The sequence below is a fragment of the Halichoerus grypus genome, chromosome 2 (genome assembly GCF_964656455.1).
Source record: "Halichoerus grypus chromosome 2, mHalGry1.hap1.1, whole genome shotgun sequence".
NCBI lineage: Eukaryota > Metazoa > Chordata > Mammalia > Carnivora > Phocidae > Halichoerus > Halichoerus grypus.
In genome coordinates, this window is record NC_135713.1 from 103,717,732 (window position 1) to 103,741,879 (window position 24,148).

At 36.3% G+C, this 24,148-nt stretch overlaps 1 protein-coding gene across 2 annotated transcripts in view; it reads right to left on the reverse strand.

The window, feature by feature from the left end:
* CWC27 (CWC27 spliceosome associated cyclophilin) overlaps positions 1-24,148 on the reverse strand; it is a 196,450-nt gene that overhangs the window by 16,749 nt on the left and 155,553 nt on the right. For both annotated transcript variants that reach the window (XM_078067278.1, XM_078067279.1), the window contains 2 exons: positions 16,598-16,707; positions 11,619-11,722 (listed from right to left, as the gene is read on the reverse strand). In XM_078067278.1, coding sequence (XP_077923404.1) covers positions 11,619-11,722; positions 16,598-16,707 — 214 coding nt within the window. The remainder of the gene's footprint in view (positions 1-11,618; positions 11,723-16,597; positions 16,708-24,148) is intronic.

A 24,148-nucleotide genomic window follows, 5' to 3' on the forward strand; every position in this document is an offset into this window, starting at 1 on the left:
ACTGAGCCACCCAGGCGCCCTGGGTAGTAGGAAGATTATTAATGAATGTCTTTGGAAGAAGATTTTGTGGCTTGCATTTATATATGGCCATCCTAGATGTCCTGGGGATTGACATCATGTAAAATAAAAGTGAGATGTTATCTACTGTATGACTTTGTTAATCCTTTGTGCTTTTTTGTTCAGTACCAGGGAGATGGAAAAAATTCTGATCAAACTTCTCATAAAAACATTTATAAACCTATACCATAAAATGGCAATCAAATATCCTAGATTTTGTTCTTTTTTATTCCTCATGCTACTTATTTTCCACATGCAATCTTTTCCATTACTTTGAAGGTAGGGAGTTTGTCTTAAGACTGATTATTTCCTTCTTGGCACTAGGGTTGAAATTCAGGTAGTGCCCACCTGTTAAATAATGGGGCCTTTTTATTGATTCCATGGTCAGTTGTCTAAGAATTTTCCAGGTGTGGTTACCTCAGAGAAAATACGAATGGAGCACATTATCCAGATGCTTAAGCTTTTAGTGTAAAAATATGTGTTGAACAATAAAGGTCCAACTTGCTTACCAGATATTAAATACTATTATATGGCTACAATAATTTAGTAGTGAAGTACTGACACAGGAACAGACAGAAAAATCCATGTAAAATAATGAAATTGACCCAAAAATATTCCTAAGGCCTTACTCTATGATAAAGGATGTGTTTAATATCAGTGGGGGGGGGGGGGAACACAGGATTATTCAATAGTGCAAGTTAGCAATATAGAAAAAAACGTTGCAAGAATAATTTAACATAATACACCAAATAATCAATTCCAGGTAAAGATGTCAATTAAAAATAAAATTATAAAAACACTAGGGAAAGATATAAGTAGGTATTTACATAATCCTGGGATTATGAAAACCTAAAGAATGACATTGGGCCACAAACATGAAGAAAAGATTGGCAGATTTAGCAATGCACATTTAAAACTCCATGTTAAAAACAAAACAAAACAAAACAAAACAACCCCCACACAAATTGTAATGGCAAACTAGTAAAAATATTTAAAACCAAAAATATCCTTCATATTTAAGAAATTTTGTAAATCAGCAAGAAATATATAATCATACTACACAACTAACAACCACCACAAGAGTGATGAAATATAAATGGCCAGTTAACATCTTTAAAAAGTTCAACTTTTTTTTTTTAAGATTTTATTTACTTATTTGACAGAGAGAGAGAGAAAGGGAGAACACAAGCAGGGGGAGTGGCCGGAGAGGGAGAGGGAGAAGCAGGCTCCCTGCTGAGCAAGGAGCCCAATGTGGGGCTCAATTCCAGGACCCTGAGCCGAAGGCAGACGCTTAACCTACTGAGCCACCCAGAACCCCTAAAAAGTTCAACTTTACCAGTAAACAAAGAAATACAAAATAATACAAAGTAGAAACTGGCAAAGATTAATGTATCTTTACCTGTTATCTGTGATGTATTACAACATACACATACATATTACTTAGCGTAAGGAGAAACCAGCAACTTCATGTGTGGCTGGTACAGGTATAAATAATGTAACTTTCTGGAATGCAATCTAGCAAAGATGTTATCAAGACACACCTGAGCTGAGAAAAATCAGAATGATTTTGGGGAAAGAACTGGTTGAAAGGGGCATGAGGGAACTTTCAGGGGTGATGTATATGTTCTAGATCTTGTGTTGGTGGTGTTTACATGGGTGTATACAATTTTTAAAACTAACCAAAATGAACAAATAAGAACTATGCAACTTCTTATATGTAAATTATTCCTTGTTAAAATAAAAAAAAATATTTGACTCAGCAGTTTCACATCCTTTAACCTAAGGAAATAACAGTGGACTTAAAAATATATAACTGTTGGATTATTCACTCATGAAAAACTTACAACGAAAAATTGGATAAATTTTTCCATTCTTGAGGAAAGTGTATATATATATATTATATATATATATATATATATATATGAGGATAGACAGAAGCATTAATGATGATTCTCTGTGAGGTATGAAATTACTATTGATTTTTTTCTTTCCTGTCCTTTTTCAATGTTTTTTATATTGACTATTATAAACACAAATTAGGTTATTTGAAAAATCAATATGACAATTTGTATTAATTTCATCTAAACATTCTATGAAAGAAATGACACAAATTAAAATTGTTTTTATAGAAATACAAGCAACTATATACAAATTCTGCATCTTCTTTCACTAAATTTCACCTGGAATCTTAGTATTTGTGTTTTTCTATCTCACTTTAAGTATCATTTAACTTCCAGATATGGTTAAAGTAACAGAACTTTTGTTCATATTTTCTTGATTGCCTGTGTACAATGGCAACTTTCATTTTGTACTGGCTTGGTTGCTATCTGTAACTCCCATTGTGAAATAACTTTTTTACTACATTGTGCTTAATCCCAAGGACCTTGGCTCCTTAAATTTTCTTTCCAATAAAAATGAACTACTTATGCCTACAGGGCCTTTCCTCTGTTTCAAAATGCTGTCAGCTTAAAAAAAAAAAAAAAAGGAAAGAAAGAAAGCAAGAAAAAAAGATAAATTCTGGAGAGAGTCCAAGTCCATAATCGATGATTGTGTATTCCCAGCACAGAAAAGGTTATCTTGTCCACTCTCCTCTTCTTTCTCTGAATGCTAAATTTACATTAGGTATACCCTGGAAGCCTGAGGATTTTATAATCTGGATTCAGCTAAGGAACCTGCTTTACAATACTTTTCTCCTTTTCTCAAGAGATTTTAAAATAGAACCATTGAGCACAACTAGCATATTTAATGAATTTATCTACATTCCTTCTTGGTCACAGACAACGTAACTGAGGTAAATTAACATTTGCCTTTTCTTTATATATTATTTTTCTTTGATATTATTACATCAAGCCAACTATATAACAATTTGTCAAGTTAATTTAGAATGTTTATTTTGTGCTGCTTTAGTAATTTGTCAGGCCTTACCAATATTACCCCAGTACTATGCACGCCCCCTTCCCTCTCTCACACCTAATATTTCCTGAGCATTTCCTTAGAGTCGGGTACTTTGTAACTTACAACTGCCTTACATGAATTATCTCATTTAATTCTAATAATAATTCTGAGGTAGATATTGTTATCTCCACTTTACAGGTGAAGAAATTGAGGCTTGCAATAGAGGTTGCTTACTCAGGCAGTCTGATTTAACAGCTCGCAATATAATTAAAAGATAATTCAACATGTAGGATTACAGAGAGCCTCCATGGTGGTGCATTTTTTTTTCTTTTCTCTCTTTTTTTAAAGATTTTATTTATTTATTTGAGAGAGAGAGAGAGCAAGAGAGAGTGAGAGAGAGCACAAGCGGGGTGAAGGAGAGAGGGAGAAGCAGACTCCCCGCTTATCAGGGAGCCCCATGTGGGACTCGATTTCGATCCCGGGACTCCAGGATCATGACCCAAGCCAAAGGCAGACACTTAACCGACTGAGCCACCCAGGCGCCCATGGTGGTGCATTTCTTTAAAGGAATGCAGAAAGTATTCCAAACATGAGAATGGATGATATATGCTGTAACCAGCTCTAGAAAACAGATATTATGATTTAGAATCAAAGGTCTATGAAAGTCAAGTTGATTTTCCCCCCTTCACTCTATTAATTATTTCTTCATGTTGAAATCACTGTTCTGGAAGCAGGATGGGGTCCTAAGTGTGACCCCTCACCATTTATTACTGTGTGATCTTGGGCAAATAACCTACTTTTCTGGGCCAAAGTTTCCTCATTTATAGAATGGGACTAATCCTAATTATCTGGTGGAGTTGTAAGAAACAAGTCCACCATGGCTGGTCTCTAACCTATGAGCCCTCGGAGGGTTAAATAAGAGAAGACAGCATTAAGGTCCTAGCAGGGTACCTGAAATATAGCATATGCAAATATCTGCTTCAAGAATGAATTCGTAGGATTCAGAGCCACCTTTATCTCCTACTACCAGTAGAAGACTATATGATCAAAAAGCATAAAAAGTATGTATATTTAAAGTCAAATATAAGTGACTTCTACTCTGTCAGTTATTTTGTATAACCTTATTAATCGGAATAATTGATAATTGGGTAAAAATATACTTAACAGGCTGTTTTAAAAGAAATGATGAGATTGTACATTAAAGTAACTCTGCAGACTTGTTAAAACCAAAAAGTCTGCGAAAATATAAACACTCCAAAAGCAAAGAAAAAAAATTAACCTAGGCACAGACCTTACAGACTTCACAAAAATTAATTCAAAATGGATCATAGACCAAAGTAAGTGAGTCACAGAGATGAAAAGTATGGCATAGGGAATATAGTCAATAATATTGTAATAACATTGTATGGTGACAGATGGTGACTACACTTACTGTGGTTGAGTAATGTAGAGAACCGTTGAATCAATGTCATACACCTGAAACTAATATAACACTGTATGTTAATTATACTTCAATTAAAAAATGGATCATAGACTGAAATGCAACATGCAAAAGTGTAAAACTCCTGGAAGATAACAGGAGAAAACCTAGATGACCTTGGCTATTAGATGAAACACCAAAGGCATGATCCATGAAACGAACAATGGATAAGACAAACTTCACTGAAATTAAAAGACTTCTGCTCTGTGAAAAACAATGTCCAGAGAATAAGAAGAGAAGCCACAGACTGGGAGAAAATATTTACAAAAGACACACCTGAATATACTAAGAACTTTTAAAACTCAATAATAAGAAAGTGAACAACCTGATTAAAAAGTGAGCAAAAAACCTTAGCAGACACCTCACCAAAGTAGATATAGAGATGGCAAACAGCATGTGAAAAGATGATCAACATCACAGGTCCTTGAGGAATTGCAAATTAAAATAACAATGAAATACCACTCTACACCTATCAGAATGGTCAAAATCCAAAACACTGAGAACATCAAATGCGAGTAAGGAAGTCAAGCAACAGGAACGCTCATTCATTGCAGTGGGAATGCAAAATGGTCAAGCCACTTTGGATGGTAGTTTGGCGGTTTCTTACAAAATTAAACATGCTCTTACCATATGATATAGAAGTCATGCTCCTTGATATTTACCCCAGAACTTATGTCCACACAAAAACTTACACATGGATGTTTACAGCAGCTTTATTCATAATTGCCAAAACTTGGAAGCAACTGAGATGCCCTTTAGTAGGTGAGTGCGTAAGTAAAATGTGCTACATACAGACAATGGAATATTATTCAGCACTAAAAACAGAGCTATGAAGCCATGAAAGGATGTAGAGGAATCTTAACTGCATATTACTAAGTGAAAGCAGCCAACCTGAAAAAGCTACATACTCTGTGAGTCCAACTATATGACGTTCTGGAAAAGGCAAAACTACGCACACAGTAAAATCATCTGTGATTGCCAGCATTAGCCAGAAAGTGAGAGATGAAGAGGCAGAACATAGAGAATTTTTAGGGCAGTGGAACTATTCTGCATGGTATTATAATGATGGAAACATGTCGTCACACATTTGTCCAAAACCCTAGAATATATATCACTGAGAGTGAGCCCTAATGTAAACTGTGGCCTTTGAGAGAGCATGATGTGTGAATGTAGGTTCATCATTTGTAACAGATGTACCTCTGGTGTGGGATACTGATAGTTGAGATGGCTGTGTGTTGGGGGAGGGGGAGGCAGGGGAATATGGGAACTCTTTACACTTCCTGGTCACTTTTGCTGTGAATCTAAAACTGGACTAAAAAAATAAGGTCTATTACAAAACATTTCTGAAAAAGAAAAAAAAAAACAACAGTTAAGGGTCAGTTTGGAATTGCTATGGGCATGGTAAGAATTGTGCTGTAAGCAGGTCTAGAACAATAGGTTGGACACATTTAATTCAGAAAGCATTACTTTGGTACTGCTTGAAAACAAGGATCACAAACTGGGAAGTTGAATAAAGCTTCCCAGGACCTATAGATTGGGTTATTATATCTAACAAAAAAGAACCACCATGAAACAATGACACAATGACTAAAGATGCTTTAGTCCATCAGTTCTCAAAGTGTGACTTGGGGTACTCTGTGTCTCCAATGGCAATTATTTTAGTATGAATACTAAAACATTATTTGCCTTTTTCATTCTTTTTTTTTTTTTTTTTAAGATTTTATTCATTTATTTGACAGAGAGAGACACAGCGAGAGAGGGAACACAAGCAGGGGGAGTGGGAGAGGGACAAGCAGACTCCCTGCGGAGCAGGGAGCCTGATGCGGGGCTCGATCCCAGGACCCTGGGACCATGACCCGAGCTGAAGGCAGACACTTAATGACTGAGCTGCCCAGGCGCCCCTGCCTTTTTCATTCTTATCCTAGGAATGTACAGTGGAATTCTTCAGAGACTACATGATGTGTGGGGTCAAAACAGAGTGCGGAAGCAGATATGAGAACCCAGCTGCTCCTGTTATATCAGACACTGGAGGTATGTAAAAAAGGTAAGCAAAAAAAAAAAAAGGGTAAATCAGTGCCACTCTTCTTACTAGATTTTCTCCTATGAAAATACAACGGTTCTTCATAAAACTTTTATGTTAACATGAAATATTTTTAGTGATTTTAATTTTTTTAGTTTTAATTTCTAGAAGGTAAGTATCAATAGATATATTCCATACAAATAAAAGCTCTTTGGAGTCCTCACTAATTTTTAAGAGTATAAAGGAGTCCAGAGACAAAATTTTTGAGACCTGCTGCCCTAGCTAATGCTAAGGGGTAAAGAAGATCTCTCACTTTGCTAATGTGGGCTTTCACTATTCTCACAGCGTCTGTCCTTATACCTGTATTTGGGTTTGTCTACACTTACTTATTACCCATGCCTGGGAAAGTCCTGACTGAATGAAGTGGCAACTATAATTAAAATATTCATTTGTAGTTACTGCATCCTTTACTCAATACATGACTAAATCATATACAAATTACAGTATGTATTATATATAAAAGGTGTTTAAAGCTTTGCCAGTGAGATGAAGCTATGTCCTTCAATGGTATCTTATAAGTAGCTCTGAATGGGTCTGTCAATAATTACTTTTATATCTGCATTATTAAATTTTCAGTTTTGGCTACTCAGGCAAACCGGTACTTGTTACTTCTATGGTATGCTAACTCCAGAGGAACACTTGAAAACTACTTCATGCTAAACCTTGGTTCTTGAACTCCAATCTCTAGCACAAACAAATTGTGACCGATGGACAAACTGATTTTTAATGCAAGTCAAGGTGCAGTAATAAAATTGAAAAACAAAAACAAACAAACAAAAATCTAGATCCAAAAGTTCTAACCTATAAGATTATCTTGGAAGGAGAATTTTTCAGAATCAAGAACAAAACCACTTAGACCTGAGGATGCTGAGGAGTCATGATGAAATTTGTACCAGTTTTATTAAAAACAGAAGCAAACCAGACTGTTTGTATTTTTTAAAACTTTACAAGGGCAAAGCATTTTTTCTAAAATGTTATTCTCTTTCACTAAGTACTGCAGAGTATCTTAATTAATCCTTGAGATTCTAACAGCCCTAAAAGCAAGTCATAAAAATGATATTTACATGGGAGTATAAACTGGAATGACATTTTGGGAGGGCCACTTGAAAATATTTAGCAGAAACCTAATATGCATACCCACTGACTATGAAATTCCAGTTCTGGAATTAATCCGGAGAAAACTGGCAATGATGAGGACACATGGATGTTCATTACAGTGTTGTATATAATAATAAAAACTGGAAAGAGCCTAAATATCCAGCAACATAGGGCTGATCAAGTAAACTGTGGTTTATCATATAAATGACTATGTGGCCATAACACAAAAACATAAAAATTCATCATAAAATTATGTATGTCAAGGAAAAGTACTTACTGTATATTGCTGAGGGAAGAAAGCAAGTTATAAGATTATGGCATTATATGATCTCATTTCTGTGAAAAATATATATATGCATAAAAATATCTGGAAGGGTATAAATTCATAGTATTTACTGTTGAGGTTGGGATCACTGTTGATTTTTATTTATTTTCTTTGAGGGGTCTGTATTCTGGTTTTGCTACAGTGAACATCTTTTCTTTATATAATAAAAATAATTATTAAAATACTTGAGGCAACCAATGCAATTGTTAGTGTTTCTCTAATTCTTATGATACTGAATACTGTATGTACTATGGAAAGTGGTAGGGGGAGAGAGATGAGAAGAGAAGGAGGGAGCAAAGCGGACAGACTTTATACTGTTTATTATTTTGTCATGTATATTTGTTGTAAAGGATTAGGTTAATGTTAGATTTAACAGTCTGGAAAAAATTTCAATGGAACTTAGTAGTAAATAGTTAAATGTTCACAAAACCGCACTTTACTCTCATAGATTTAATTTTTCTCCTCTCCTTGGAATGCTGATTTTGTTCTGTAGGAGCAGGTGGCTTTCTTTTTTATGTCTCTCTATTATCTTGTCAGACACAGCTCTCTCAAAACTTTTTTGGGAGCTAACCAAGCCTTATCTAACCAAACCCAAAATGGCATATGGACTTCATCCACATGGTCACATGAATCTGTTGGCTGATGACTCCTGCCATGTATCTAATTGGTTTTAGAAAATCCATGCTTGAAGAAGGATCCTATAGCCCTAAGAGCGCGATGCTGTGGGATGAAGGAATGTAGCGGCAACGAGGCTACTTTAGCGGCTACACTGGAATCTGGGAGCTATCACTGCCACCAAGTATTGGCAGCGTATATCCCAACAAAGGAAGAATCCTAATAATTTTGAGTGAAAAATTTCTATCATGCATTTCAGCTTAGATCTACTAATAACACTTATTTAAATGCCTTGTTAGACAGTGAAATCTGGGAATAATTATCAAACACCATATACAGTGTTTACAATAGAATCATATTTCTTTTCTTTCTCTCCCCCCCATTTTTTTTTTTTTTGCACGAAAAGTAGAATGCTGCTGAATGGTACCCAAATGTCTGTTGTATACCATGCCAATACAGCAGCTCAGCCAAAAATGCGAATAGAACAGTTTGCCAAGTAAAAGAAAACATAACAAATTGGTAATGGTTTCTATCTTGACAGAAAATGAAAATGATCCCTCAATGTGTGGTCACTCATGCGGACACATAAAAATGTCTGAGAAGCAATCATTTTACCTCAGATAACAGACCCTGACAGTGTAGTACGGCACTGGCTGACTTTCACTTCTTAGAAAAGCGGTAACCGTGACCTACAAAATAGTCTGGTAACCATGTAATTTATGCATAACACACATGCACATGCCATGCACTCATAATATTTGCCATAAATCATTTTGAATACAAGACTTCTTTTCTGAGTGGAATATACTTTATGAGAGATGATCTAAATCACTAGAGACCGGATAAAGTTGAACGGGTGCATTTATGAACAGAAAGGATGTTGTTGTTTATCAGGTTACAAAATTTCAATAGTCTATAGTGGGATAAAAAGGGTCCCATGTATTCTGTAGGATTCTCTTTAGTGCCTTGAACATGAAAGGTATTTTATTAGATGTCAAATAAAACAAATACGAAAAGTGTGTAGGTACATAGTTTACAGTTCTGACTTTCTGTTAAGGAGACTGCAATTGAGGGTAGAAATGAACCCCCTGAAGACCTGGTGAAGACTAGGTCTTTAACTTAACTTACTTACCCTTCCTTTACCACTTATTTTTGTTCCCCAGATGGAGAAGTGGTCAACATCATTGACCAGTGATTTTACCATCTGGTAAAGTTTTTCCATTTATTTACTTTCTAATGAGGATGTTAGAACATAGATTGTTCTGTGAAATCACTACAAAAGCAAGAATGACAATTTTAAAAACACTAATTGACATCTGAAGCTAATGAGGAATTCACAATGAGAGAATACTGAACCAAGTGGCTAGGAAGAACCTTGGGAAGTTAAATGGTCTTGCCAAGTTAAAAGTAAATTTGAATCCTGCGGGTTATGAGATTCAAATGAAACTTCTGGGTTTAAATTTGTTGGTGACTTTCCTGTTCAATAAAAAAGGACTTAAATGGCTTATAAAAAGGTTAAAAAAACTTATTGGGCATCAAACTGCTCTTACAAAACACCATCTTGATGAGTTAAGTGTAAATGAATCAGAAACACATGGATCATGTTTCCTTAAAAAATGCATATGGATTCAAAAATAAGGGGAAGAGGACTTGGCAAAACATTTTTTTGTGTGGTGGTTGAACCCAAAACATTTGAAAGATATTTTGAGACATTCAAGGAATCCAAAATAAAACTAAACCTGTCCAGTCATATAAAAAAACAGAAAGTTCTTCTTTGTAATGTGCATTTATCTCTGTGGGTCAATCAACACTCACTGAGCCTTCCCCTTTGGCACAGGACAGTGGGAGAAGCCAGTTTCTGCCTTTAAGCAACTTTGAATTTAAGTATAAACAAATACACATAAGTAATAGAAACCAATTTAAAAAGTCGCAGGGTTAAAAAAAAAATAACCTAGATCCTACAGAAACTATATATTGAGAAATACGTAAGTACTTAAGGGTCCCAGGGGAGGTAGGATTCATTCTATTCAAATAATCATCCCCTCAGCCCTTTTGATTAAAGTTATATATAGTTGTAGAATCTTACTTGCTTAAATGTTTTCTTAATAAGTGTTTTTATGTCTTTTTTAATGTGTGTCCCAGCCCTCTTTCCTCCACCCTCTAGATTTGTGAGCGCTCAACAAATCTTGCTGACTGGTTTCCTGGAGGATGGGAGTGTTGAGCAGTTTTGAAATAGGAGAGAGATGCTGTCTGGCAGAGAGGAGTGAGGCTATGATTCTGGGTTGGGGTAATGGCACATGTGACAGTTCAGAGGCTCCAGAGGGTGAGTCATATGTGGGGGGTGACCCACTGGCTTGCTTGCAGCAATGTGCTTGAGCCAGGGTGGAGTGGGAGGTGAGGGCAGTTAGGTGTGGGGAGTCCTAATATACTACATGTGAAGTCAACTGGAGGACAGAGGAGTGTGATAAGGAAAAGCACAATTCTTACTCCTTTTTTTTTTTTCCTTTTGCCATTATAGGATAAAGTGCTAAGGATAGGACATGTACGAGTCATTAATTCCTTTATTTCTTATCAGTGTCTTAAAAAGCTGAAAAATAGCCAAAGAAAAAATAAGTTGACTGTGTATGAATTGCTAGGATCCTGTAGGTCATAAATTTTAAGAGGAACTTAGTAGGATTATGAAATGTATTACTGAGTCCTAAAATGTTTGTGGGAAAGTGTAAAAAATTAATGATTTAGAATCTTTTGAGGCGCTTTCTAGCTGTTTAATGTGAATCTTATCTTTTCCACAATATTAGAAAGTTATTTAGGACAGGGAGAACATCACATATTTCTTGTATATTTTCCGCTAGCTAGCATAATACTGGGAACACACCAAGCACTCAATAAAGGCTTACTCAAGTGAAATGAAGACAAAAGGTGCTGAGGCCCTACAATGACAAGGGTATGATGAAAGGTGAAGTCTGAAAGAAAAAAGAAAAGAGGACGATATAGTGGGAATGTCCTAATAGCATCTCTGCTCTGAGCCTGTTTGTTCACGGTTAATACAGAGGAGTCAAAGCCCTTACCATCCTTCGTCATCTTCTACTTCTGCTTCAGAAACGTCATTCTCAGGAGTTTCAGCAATTGCTTGAGTGAGTTTAGATTTAAACTGGTTCAGCAGCGCCAGGGTCTGGAATAACAATTACATTGCTAAGTTTTCTGATAAGGATAAACATAATTTTACAAGAGACACTGAAGTTTGGTAGAAAATAAAATGTGAAACACTAACACATAAAGCACTTAGATAAATTTTTAATCTTGAAGGAAAATAACAAAACTGCAACAGTGACTGATCTTCACAAACCTTGACGTTGCCTTGTTTGCATTTGCACCGACCTTTTCCCTCAGACATAGGTGACTGTTTTCTGCTTTGGGGAACACAAATTTGCTTATATAAAAGATACTTAAACAATAAAAGGCATGCTTGTTAATGGCTAATTTTTAATGCCCATAAGAAAAGGATGTACTTTACTAAAATATGTGAAATTAAAAATAAAACACCCATAACAAATACTATTTGTCACTGAACAAATTTCCAAAAACTTAAAAAGTTCATTGTTAAGGACGGTAAAATGAATGAACACATTAACTGTTGGAAGATGGGTAAATGGGAGTGATATTTTTAGAAAGCTCTTTATATTTATCAGAAACTTTAAGATGATCATTCCCTTGGATTCAATCACTTCAATCCTGGGAATACATGAAGAAAAATTATGTGAAACACAGAAAATGGTTTATGCAAAAGATGTACACTGCAGCGGTACTCATACAAGTGAAGAATGGAAACATGTTAAAATGTCTATCAATAATGAACTAGATAAATTTGCTAAAAAGCAGTGACTATGCCATTACACTATTATAAAAATTATATTCATGAAGTCTTACATTCTATTGTTAAGTATAAGAAGTGGGGCATAAATACCATGGTTCGGTACGTTTAAAAAAAAAGGGGGGCCATTTCTCTGATTTTTGTTTGTCTCCTGTGTCCTTTGTGGGTAACAAACAACAAGTGCCTACAATTTTGTAATCACATTGTCCCCCTGGCTGTAACTTAACAGTTGACTCCGAATTTGAGCAGAGAACCAAAGTTGGAAAAAATTTTTTTTATCCTACAGTTTAAAAAAGTATGTAATTGTGAAATGGGGTGAAGTACTACCTGTCTAAAAAGTCAAAAAATCAAATGTCTAATTAAGATACTGACATACTGAATTTAGTACTAAAATAGTCATATTTCATAAGGAAAAAGAGGTATAATAATTCAGTATGTGAATAACAAGTATAATAAGGAATCATAATAAATTGCTAGGCTCTGTAATTTATCTAGGAAATACCCTTAAGACCATAGTTCTTGAAAAAATTAAGTAGATTTTGGTAGGTCTAGAACTTAAGCTCAGTAAAGACAGGTGGTGCAAGAATCAAAGGCAGTTATTGCCAAAAAATGACAGTAAAAGTACCTTATGTGTTTTATAAGTTCTGCAAAATTTAATGCGCACAGGGACAACAGATGAAAATATACACATTGCCATAGCTGCTGAATGAGATGAATTCTGGGGAAACACTATAAATTCCTACAGAATATCCTCATAGGCATTCTGAGGGCTGCCTAGTCCATTAGGGTTTAGATATTTTATCTGTTTCCAGAGTAGTAATTAAAAGACTAAGCTCTTCAACAGTGTTAACAGATAAAGAAGGCACCCCTTGTTTTTAAACCTCATTCATTGGGCGCCTGGGTGGCTCAGTTGGTTAAGCGACTGCCTTCGGCTCGGGTCATGGTCCTGGAGTCCTGGGATCGAGTCCCACATCGGGCTCCCGGCTGAGCGGGGAGTCTGCTTCTCCCTCTGACCCTCTCCCCTCTCATGCTGTTTCTCTCTCTCTCTCAAATAAATAAATAAATAAAATCTTTAAAAAAAAAATAAATAAACCTCATTCATTAAAAAAACCATTGTGCTTTCAAACGTTTATTGTATTTGCTTTATAATAAGAAAAAGGTTAATTTAGAGATACTAGAAAACAAGGAGAAGCAAAACAAAAATATCTATTGTCCCACCACTAAGAATAACATTTTGGTAAATATCCTTCAAGGCTTTTTAGGTGTTGTTGTGTATATGTGTATGAGTTTATAATATCTATATGTATATTATATAAAATATATCTGCATATGCATATTTCTATACCTATAGCTTAAAGTAAACCCCATCAATTTTTTTAAAAGATTTTATTTATTTATTTGAGAGAGAGGGAGAGAGAGTGTGAGAGCATGAGCAGGGGGAGGGGGGAGGGGTAGAGGGAGAAGCAGACTCCCTGCTGAGCAGTGAGCCCAACCAGGGGCTCAATCCCAGGACCCTGGGATCATGTACTTAACAGACTGAGCCACCCAGGCACCTCAACCCCATCAATTTTTAATGGTGGACCTTTGTACACTTGGAAATGTCTTTTCTGAAGGCATAAAGAAAAATGAAAACAAAGGAGACTTCTTAGTGGAATCAAATTTAAAAGCTTCCTAGAAAATTACCCTAGACCTGGATCTTTTTCCTTGAGTTGAAAAAGTGGCAAGGCAGTCTGTTTTTAGATCCAATTAACCTGCTACTGGCATTTGCTCAGAGAAGGGGGACTGTAACAAACAAAAAACATGCTCTTGGCCTTCCTTAGCTTCTCCTGTAATCAAGATTGGACTTTCTGTAGTTGCATTCTAAAGGCAAGGGAAGACACTAGGCAGAAAAGCAAACATCACAAAAATAATGGGGCACAACATAGAGTAAAGAAGATAGGATTTGGGGGCACCTGGGTGGCTCAGTTGGTTAAGCGTCTGCCGTCAGTTCAGGTCATGATCCCAGGGTCCTGGGATAGAGCCCTGTGTCAGGCTCCCTGCTTAGCATGGAGTCTGCTTCTCCCTCTCCCTCTGCCCTTCCCCTCTGCTCATGCTCTCTCTCTCGCTTGCTCTCTCTCTCTCTCAAGTAAATAAACAAAATTAAAAAAAAAAAAGAAGATAGGATTTGCATAGGGACATTTCTGTTTGGCATCTACAGGGGAGTCAGTCTTCTGGTTTTTGCTGAAGGAATGAATGGCCAACTACTTATAGCATGGCTCTTCAGCATGGTGAGAGCCTTCCGAGCAGGAGGAAACTCTTTTAAAGAGGCCCTTCCTTCACAGACTGTGCACGTGTATCCACACAGAAGAGTCTCTTCAGCTGGCCTCTGCACCTCTAGTCCTGTCCTGGTTCAGTATACTGTCTATACTGCAGCCAGGTTGGAGGGATCTTCCTAAACTGCAAATGAGATCATGTCACTTCCTTCTTTCAATGGCTCCCACTGCCCTTAGGGTCAATATAAATTTCTTAATATGGCTCAAAAATGCCTTGCATGAGTTGGCTTCTGCTTTCCTCTCTATCTTTCTCTTAGTTTATGTTACAGTCATATTTAACATATAGTTCTTTGCAAAGACATCAAATATTTTTCATATACTCTTCCTTTTGTCTGGCTACCTATCTCCTCTTTAGCCTTCACAGTTCAACTGACCAGTCACTTTCTCAGGGAGGCCTTCCCAGATTCTTAGGCCATGTTAGGTCCTACTATTAGACCTTTCCATAGTTCCCTGTACTTAACCTGTCATAATGCTCATCCTCTTTTATTGGTATTACTTACCTGGCTCTTTTCCCTAATAGCTCAGAGAGGACAGATGTGTGTCCACCTTGTTTACCACCAAATACACTGATTAGTACATGGTTCTTAATAATTATTTGCTAGGAGGCAAAAAAGAAGAGTGCATGAATAAGAGTGAGCCTTAGGGCATCTTTGGTAGTATATTGACTACAGTTGCTATTCATTGTGACTCCATGAAAACAAGTTAATAATGTACTTTTTCTTAATTTCATTTGACGGGCCATTTCTTTTGAAAATTGCTCAAATTCGTTCTCTATAATTACAATTCCCTGTACCTGACTTCTTGTGGAACTTTCCTTATGATTATTTTCATGCTAAGTACTGATGCATGATCCTTCTTTACCAGTAATTAGGTGTCATTTATAATGTAGTCCCTGATTATATTAATTTATTCAAATAGACTTGGGCTTTTTTTTTTTAATATTTTATTTATTTATTTGACAGAGACAGATAGCGAGAGCAGGAACACAAGCAGGGGGAGTGGGAGAGGGAGAGCAGGCTTCCCGCCGAGGAGGGAGCCCGATGCGGGGCTCGATCCTAGGACCCTGGGATCGTGACCTGAGCCGAAGGCAGACGCTTAACAACTGAGCCACCCAGGCTCCCTAGACTTGGGCTTTTTAATATACTTTTATTTTGCCTATTTTATTTATACACCTAAAATGCCATGTTTTCAAATAGATATATATGGCAGCACCAAAAATAAATGATTTTGGTCTTCCCCCTAGCTTTTCAACATGAATGGCTGCTGAAGATATTTACTTTATTAAATGCCAAGTGTGGCATGGTGTGTAAAATTGACTTTCAGATTGTTGAGCTATCTCTTTTTATTCTTATTTCTAACAGTCTTCTTTTATTAGTTCTTAAAAATTCGGAAATTATTTGAAACAAGCAGAGTCCTGTAATATTATTGACAACAGAAGTCAACTAGTGGACTAAATGCCTTATTTACAGGCAGTGTACAATTTCGAGCAGCACTGGCTAGTCAGCATGCGAGATGCTGTGCTAGAAGAGATCTCTTCATCATTTATAATCACCACTTCTCCATTTCATAATATTTACTTAGAGGTTCTACCTGGCTATCTGAGAATATGTGGCTTTATAAGGTTCCTGTACTTGATATGAGAGTACAAAGTTGAAACCTGCAAGTTTTAGGCTTTTTGCCTATAATGTCTGGAAAGAACAGGAGTGGCCAAGGTTCTTGTCACCCCTCCCTGTACGAATAGGTGTTTCTTCATTTTTAAGAGGTAGTGTTTTTCTGACGTATAATCAAATTAGGCTTCATTAGGAACACCTGAAGACAATTAAAAGGCAATGCATTACCTATGGATTTAGGTTTATGAAGTTACCTGGTCTTCCCGAGAAGTTCCTTTCTTTGCCTGTTGCTTCCTCAGAGCTTCATACTTTTGCTTTTCTCTTCTGTATTCTGCAATAGCACCATCAGGAGCAGTTTCTTCCTCTGAAGAATCATAGAATATTCTTAGAATAAATAGTAAAAAGACTGTGTGGTTTCATATTAACGTCTATGCTTATTACAGAAGAGGAGGTCAGAACCTGGGATGGGTTTTTACCCATTTAAAAATCAAACCAATAAACGGCTCCAGCTCCACAACTATTTCCTATGCTAGACAGTGATCAATGTTAATTTATCAACCAATTTTATAAACATCTTTATTATATAATGCATTATTGTAGTTGTTCTCACTTGTTTGAGTATAAAATTACCTATCTCACTTTTAAAATAATTAAGATTTTCCTAAATTGACAAGGCAAGAAACAACAAATGTTGGAGAGGTGGAGAAAGGGGAACCGTCTTACACTGTTGGCAGGAATGCAAGCTGGTGCAGCCACTTTGGAAAACAGTGTGGAGATTCCTCAAAAAATTAAAAATAGAGCTACCCTATGACCCAGCAATTGTACTCCTGGGTATTTACCCCAAAGACACAGATGTAGTGAAAAGAAGGGCCATATGCACCCCAACGTTCATAGCAGCAATGTCCACAATAGCCAAACTGTGGAAAGAGCCAAGATGCCCTTCAACAGATGAATGGATAAAGAAGATGTGGTCCATATATACAATGGAATATTACTCAGCCATCAAAAAGGACGAATCCCCATTTTTTGCATCAACATGGATGGGACTGGAGGAGATTATGCTAAGTGAAATAAGTCAAGCAGAGAAAGTCAATTATCATATGGTTTCACTTATTTGTGGAACATAAGGAATAGCATGGAGGACATTAGAGAAGGAAGGGAAAAATGAAGGGGGGAAATCGGAGGGGGAGACGAACCATGAGAGACTATGGACTCTGAAAAACAAACTGAGGGTTCTAGAGGGGAGGGGGGTGGGGGGATGGGTTAATCTGGTGATGGGTATTAAAGAGGGGGCACATACTGAATGGAGCACTGGGTGTTATACACAAACAATGAATCATGGAACACTACATCAAAAACTAATGATGTAATGTATTGTAATTAACATAACATAATAAAATAAAATTTAAAAAAATAAATAAAAATATATGATGAGTATCAAATCATATGGCCATTCAAATATCATCTGATGTTTTAAAAGAGTAGTTAAATTTTAATTGTTAAATGTCAGTATTGATAAAATGTTGGAATTTTGCAACTATTTAAATTTATGATTTTAATAAAAAATGTTTTAAAGAATAATTCATCAAAAATAAAGGCCAATGTTCTTTTTTTTTAAAGATTTTATATATTTATTTGACAGAGAGAGACACAGTGAGAGAGGGAACACAAGCAGGGGGAGTGGGAGAGGGAGTAGCTGGCTTCCCACCGAGCAGGGAGCCCGATGCGGGACTCGATCCCAAGACCCTGGGATCATGACCTGAGCCGAAGGCAGACGCTTAATGACTGAGCCACCCAGGCGCCCCCCAGTGTTCATTAAAAAAAAAAAAAGATGTGCCTAAAATTTAGCACTGCTATTTTACATTCTTCTCCTGCTTTATAAGATACAATCGTTTGATATTGCTTGATTTTCCAATTACCTGCCACTTTTGTTCCTCGTTAAAGCAACAACAATAACAACAACTAATAAACAAGTTCAATTTGATGTCATCATAAGAAACAAATATATCCAACAAATAAGTCAGGCAGCTATCAGAAGCAGATCAAAGTAATTTTTACTAAGTTAGAAATTAGAATGCCAATTTATAGACTTGATCCTGTAATACTTCCCTGTGAGGATTAGTTAACATCTGGGTTTATGGAGCACAGGTTTTGTCTCAAGAAAAAAGTACTAACATTTTATATTAACTTACATGCACACATAATAATGAAAATTTATGATTAAAAAAAAAAAACCAAAAACCAACAACCTATCTCTTCTTATCTTTGGCTGGCAAACCAAGATGAGCCAGATGTAATCAAGAATGCCAGTAATCGGGGTGCCTGGGTGGCTCAGTCGTTAAGTGTCTGCCTTTGGCTCAGGTCATGATCCCAGGGTCTTGGGATCGAGTCCCGCATTGGGCTCCCCGCTCAGTGGGAAGCCTGCTTCTCCCTCTCCCACTCCCCCTGCTTCTCCCTCTCCCACTCCCCCTGCTTGTGTTCCCTCTCTCGCTCTCTCTGTCAAAAAATAAAATCTTTAAAAAAAAAAAAAGAATGCTATTAATCTTTCTTTTCAAGCCTTGGTTTATTGCTTACCTCTTTGTTACACAGTTTGAAGAATGTTATTAATGTGCGGTGTATTAACAGTCAGCCATTTTGTTCGAGATTTTCTAATGCAGTGACATTTGATGCGTAAACCCAACTGTGTGAAAAATCTGGCAACTATTCTATTTCATAACTAAGTATATCACATTAGTATAAATACTTCTCTTTACAATATGCTCAACTACGAATAATCACAGCACATTAATTTTTATTTTTATTTCTCAGCAGTATACTCTAAATAATTTCCTTAGTTTTATATTTCAGTTCATTAACTCTTTGTTTAGTTGTATCTAATCAGTTTTTAAGACAGAAACTGAGCCATTGATTTTAATAATTATATTTTTTATTTCTAGATATTCTTTTTGGTTATTCTTCAAATTCACCTGTTCTTTTAATAGTCTCAGTCTTTATTATGATATTTAGTCCTTAAAAAAAATCTCCTTTAATTATTTAAAACACCTGTTATTTGTATCTTTCAGATTCTTCTTGGGGATCTTTCTGTTATGTCTTCTGACTCTCTTCCTAGGCTCATCATTTCTCTATGTGTTTTCTAATTTTTGATTGTGAGTTTATCTTTAGCTAGAGCTGCATCTCCATCATGCTCCATAGGAATCCTAGGCACCCAGGATTGTTTAAGAGTTTCTACAAAGAACTTTTGCATTTGTTTCTATCAGGCAATTGAGGGGTTCCAGTAGTCTAGAGCCATTTTTTTTTTTTTCAAGTTAATTTCTTGGCTTAGGATTCCTATACCATATAGGGAGTGTATATTCAGACGTTGTAGCCATGCCTGGTAGAAGTTTAGGGTTTTGATTTTTTGAGAGACTTTTTTTTTTTATAATCTCCCCCACATATAGGTTTGAAACACGACAAGCTTCACTGTGGCCTTCCTGACCAGGTGGACAGTTTTTCTAGTTCCCATTTCTCTTGAGCCATGGCCACATCTCTGTCCAAGTCTGAGATTAAAATGCCCAGCTTCTAGCTAGTAGAGCCTACATCTGGTTCCAATACTCCCCTGGGCAACTATAATATCAGCTTGCCCACTTAATGCTCTGGTTTTGCTTCCCCTTTGTTTCTGGTACCTAGCACTTTTCTTTTTTTCTTACCTTCTCTCTCTGTCTCTCTGTTTCTCTCCCTTTCTTAAGCTTATCTAAGTATTTAAATTGGGCAGATCATATTTTATCCAGCATTTCTATATATTTGTAGGAGAAGGAAGGTCTGTGCTAACTCAGTCCATATTGCCAGAACAGGAAGTAGCACATTCATTTCTCATGTGCTTGAATCCCCCTGAATAAACAAAAATTGAATAAGTGACTGGATGATTTTAGAGACATAAAACTGGCTAATAAAATACACAAGGAGTTTGAAAAATTTAGTTTCTCTAAGTACAGACTGTTCTACTTTTACTTTTCTTATAAATCTCAATATACAGTGGATGATAATTCATAAATAATAATGATGTAATATGATGACTATTTGTGATTAACTGAAATGTCTACAAAACATGCTAAATAAATAGGAATGAAGAGTGGTGGGAAAAAAGAGCATTTACCAAAGAGTATATGTCAGGCACCATGTTAAAGTGCTTTGATTTTCTATGAAGGATCCATAAACCGAATGAGAAAACAGGAATGGTAAAGCTGGGATTTGAGCCCAGATCTGTATGATACAAAAGGCCTACTGACTTTAGTTAAAACTTCAATCCAGAAAATAAAATTTTACCTAGTATCTCTCATATGTGGGCATTCTGAGAAATGGTGTAAAAGACATCTAAAACATAAATGATACAAACTTTGCATTCTATAATGTAGTCTAAAGGGTGAAACGAACCTAAAATATGTGAAAACAGTTAAGAAATCAAGCCATTGACTTTAAGCTTCAAATTGCTGATTCCTTAGAGGGCTTAAAGCTTACATATGTTATAGTGTTAGAATAAAGTATCTTAGCTTATTTCTGAGATAAAACTAGGTAATATATGTGAAAGGGCCTGGTGAAGAGAATGTCCAACATCACTATAATCATCAGTTTATCACTGGAGTATCAGTTCACTAGAGCACCAGAGCTAGAAGTTATCTTGAGGATCTTCTAATCTACCTTCTCAGTTTATAGGTGAGGTAACCAATGTTTAGGTAAGTGAAGTTACTCAGCCAGTCTCCCAGGGGGATCAGCAGCAGAGCCTGGGCTAAAACGTGTGTTCTGACTCTTAGTTTAGGTGACAAAGTTAAGTATTGCACTTCTGTCCCTGCATGTTATAAAGAATGCCTTTAACCCCTCCTCTAAGAGCTAGTCAGAAACAATCCTTGCTCCACTTGAATCTCTTCACTGTGAAACCTTTTTGTTCTGAACATAAAGGGATGATGACTACTCAACTGTGGTTACTTAGCTAATGAACCAATGGTATCCATCTACAAATCTCATTTTATAGATAAAGGGCTTATTCCTCCACTGTGTCAGGACCAGAGCTCAAGGAGCTTAACAGCTCCAAGGAGCTGTTACATTCATTCATTTTTTTTAAAAAAGCTTATTGAATAATCAGTATGTATCAGAAACTGTTAGTAAAGCTGCTTATAAATTATTTTAAATATATTGGGATCCAGTACTTCAAGGAAATTTTTGAAAAATTCCCATAATAAAAACTTTTGTACAAATAGAAGTAACGTTACTGCTAATAGTAAACAACATTTGAAAACAAAAGGGATACAAAGAACAAATAATACAATCAAGAAATGGGCAGAAGACATGAACAGACAATTTTCCAAAGAAGACATCCAAATGGCCAACAGACACATGAAAAAGTGCTCAACATCGCTCGGCATCAGGGAAATCCAAATCAAAACCTCAATGAGATACCACCTCACACCAGTCAGAATGGCTAAAATTAACAAGTCAGGAAACGACAGATGTTGGTGGGGATGCGGAGAAAGGGAAACCCTCCTACACTGTTGGTGGGAATGCAAGCTGGGGCAGCCACTCTGGAAAACAGTATGGAGGTTCCTTAAAAAGTTGAAAATAGAGCTACTGTATGACCTAGCAATTGCACTACCGGGTATTTACCCCAAAGATACAAATGTAGTGATCCGAAGGGGTACAAGCACCCCAATGTTTATAGCAGCAATGTCCACAATAGCCAAACTATGGAAAGAGCCAAGATGTCCATCGACAGATGAATGGATAAAGAAGATGTGGTATATATATACCGTGGAATATTATGTAGCCATCAAAAACACCCCCAAAATCTTGCCATTTGCAATGATGTGGATGGAACTAGAGGGTATTATGCTAAGCGAAATAAGTCATTCAGAGAAAGACAAGTATCATATGATCTCACTGATATGAGGAATTCTTAATCTCAGGAAACTGAGGATTGCTGGAGTGGTGGGGGGTGGGAGGGATGGGGTGGCTGGGTAATGGACATTGGGGAGGGTATGTGATATGGTGAGCGCTATGAATTGTGTTAAGACTGATGAATCACAGACCTGTACCTCTGAAACAAATAATACATTATATGTTAAAAAAAAAAAAAAAAAAGAAGCTAGTAGGAAGGGAAAAATGTAGGGGGGGAAATCGGAGGGGGAGATGAACCATGGGAGACTATGGACTCTGAGAAACAAACTGAGGGTTTTAGAGCGGAGAGGGGTGGGGGAATGGGCTAGCCCGGTGATGGGTAGTAAGGAGGGCACATATTGAATGAAGCACTGGGTGTTATGCACAAACAATGAACCATGGAACACTACATCAAAAACTAATGATGTAATGTATGTTGACTAACATAACATGATAAAAAAAAAGAAAACAAAAGGCATAGACTTTAATGGATATCGAAAATATAAATGCTGGTGATACATAGTTGTATCTTATACTTTCTGGAAGCTAAAAAGTATGTGTTTTTGTTTTTTTTTAAATCAAATTTTATATACATCAGTTCTTAATTCTGGGAAAAGTACCAGACTTGAAAAGAGATATCCAAGATAGCTAGCATTTTAAGTACTCATTATGTGCCAGACACAAGTACCTGAATTACTTGGTTAATCCTGATAAACAACTGTATAAGGAAGGCATAGTATTAGCCCTATTTTGCTGATAAGGAAATTAAGGTAGTAAGAGGTTAAGTAACCTATCCAAGGGGCTAGAAACATGAGAATATAAACCCATATAGTCTGGCCCTAAATGACAAGTTCTTAACCAGCTTGGTTATTTCTTCTTCATGTTTGACACACAAGAAAACTTAGAAAATACTCCAATTTGACATAAAAAGGCATCAGATCACCAGTTGGATGTGTCTGATGAAATAAAATCCTACCAAATAAAGGTTCTAAATTCCTCCCAGACCATAATAAATGGGAAATAGAGTTTGCCAAACAGTGGGTTTATGTAAATAATTTATATCTAGGAAGAATCCTTTATAACTTTTTCTTGATAATCCTTAATTAGTAATATTTTCCCCCTCATTTGAACCATTAAACAGTTTAAGCACTCTGCCATGACTGCTTCTTTGTCTGTACCGTCCCCTAGGCTACACACACACACACACACACACACACACACACACACACACACACACGGCAGGGATTATGCCGTTTGGGGCCTAGCATATGCCTTGCATATAGTGTATACTCAATAAATAGTAGCTGAACGGACAAATGAACAATTTGATCATGTTTAGATTTTAAATTACAGCAGTGTCCATAGTTGCTTTATTGTTCTGGCTGGATAAAAGACTCTTTGAGGGACTTGTAGGGCCTTAAGGCCCTTAGCATACAAATATTTTTTCAACAGATAGTTGCTAAATTGAGTTACAGATAAATAATTTCTAACATATATTAAATAGTTAAAAGGAGTAGAAGTCAACTTTAAGGCAGCTACCTCTGATTTACTTGAACACTAAGCTTTCTGGGTAGAATCTCTATAAGGGTTGTAGCTTTACCATCTCCTTGAGGAGCTACTGGGGATAAACTATATATCCTCCCCCCAGTCAGAATGCCTATTTTTTGGTTTGTTTTATTAGGAAAATCCATTATGGAAATGACAATAATGGGGATATTCTTTGACATTAAGATGAGAACCTACATATACTTTTTATTTTCATTTTTCATAATTATAATCCATAGTATTTATTAAATGACAAGAGGTTAAATTTGTACTAATTTGGGGTTTTAAAAAAATTTTTTTTAAGTTTCTATTTATTTATTTGAGAGGGAGAGAGAACGAGCAATGGGGAGAAGCAC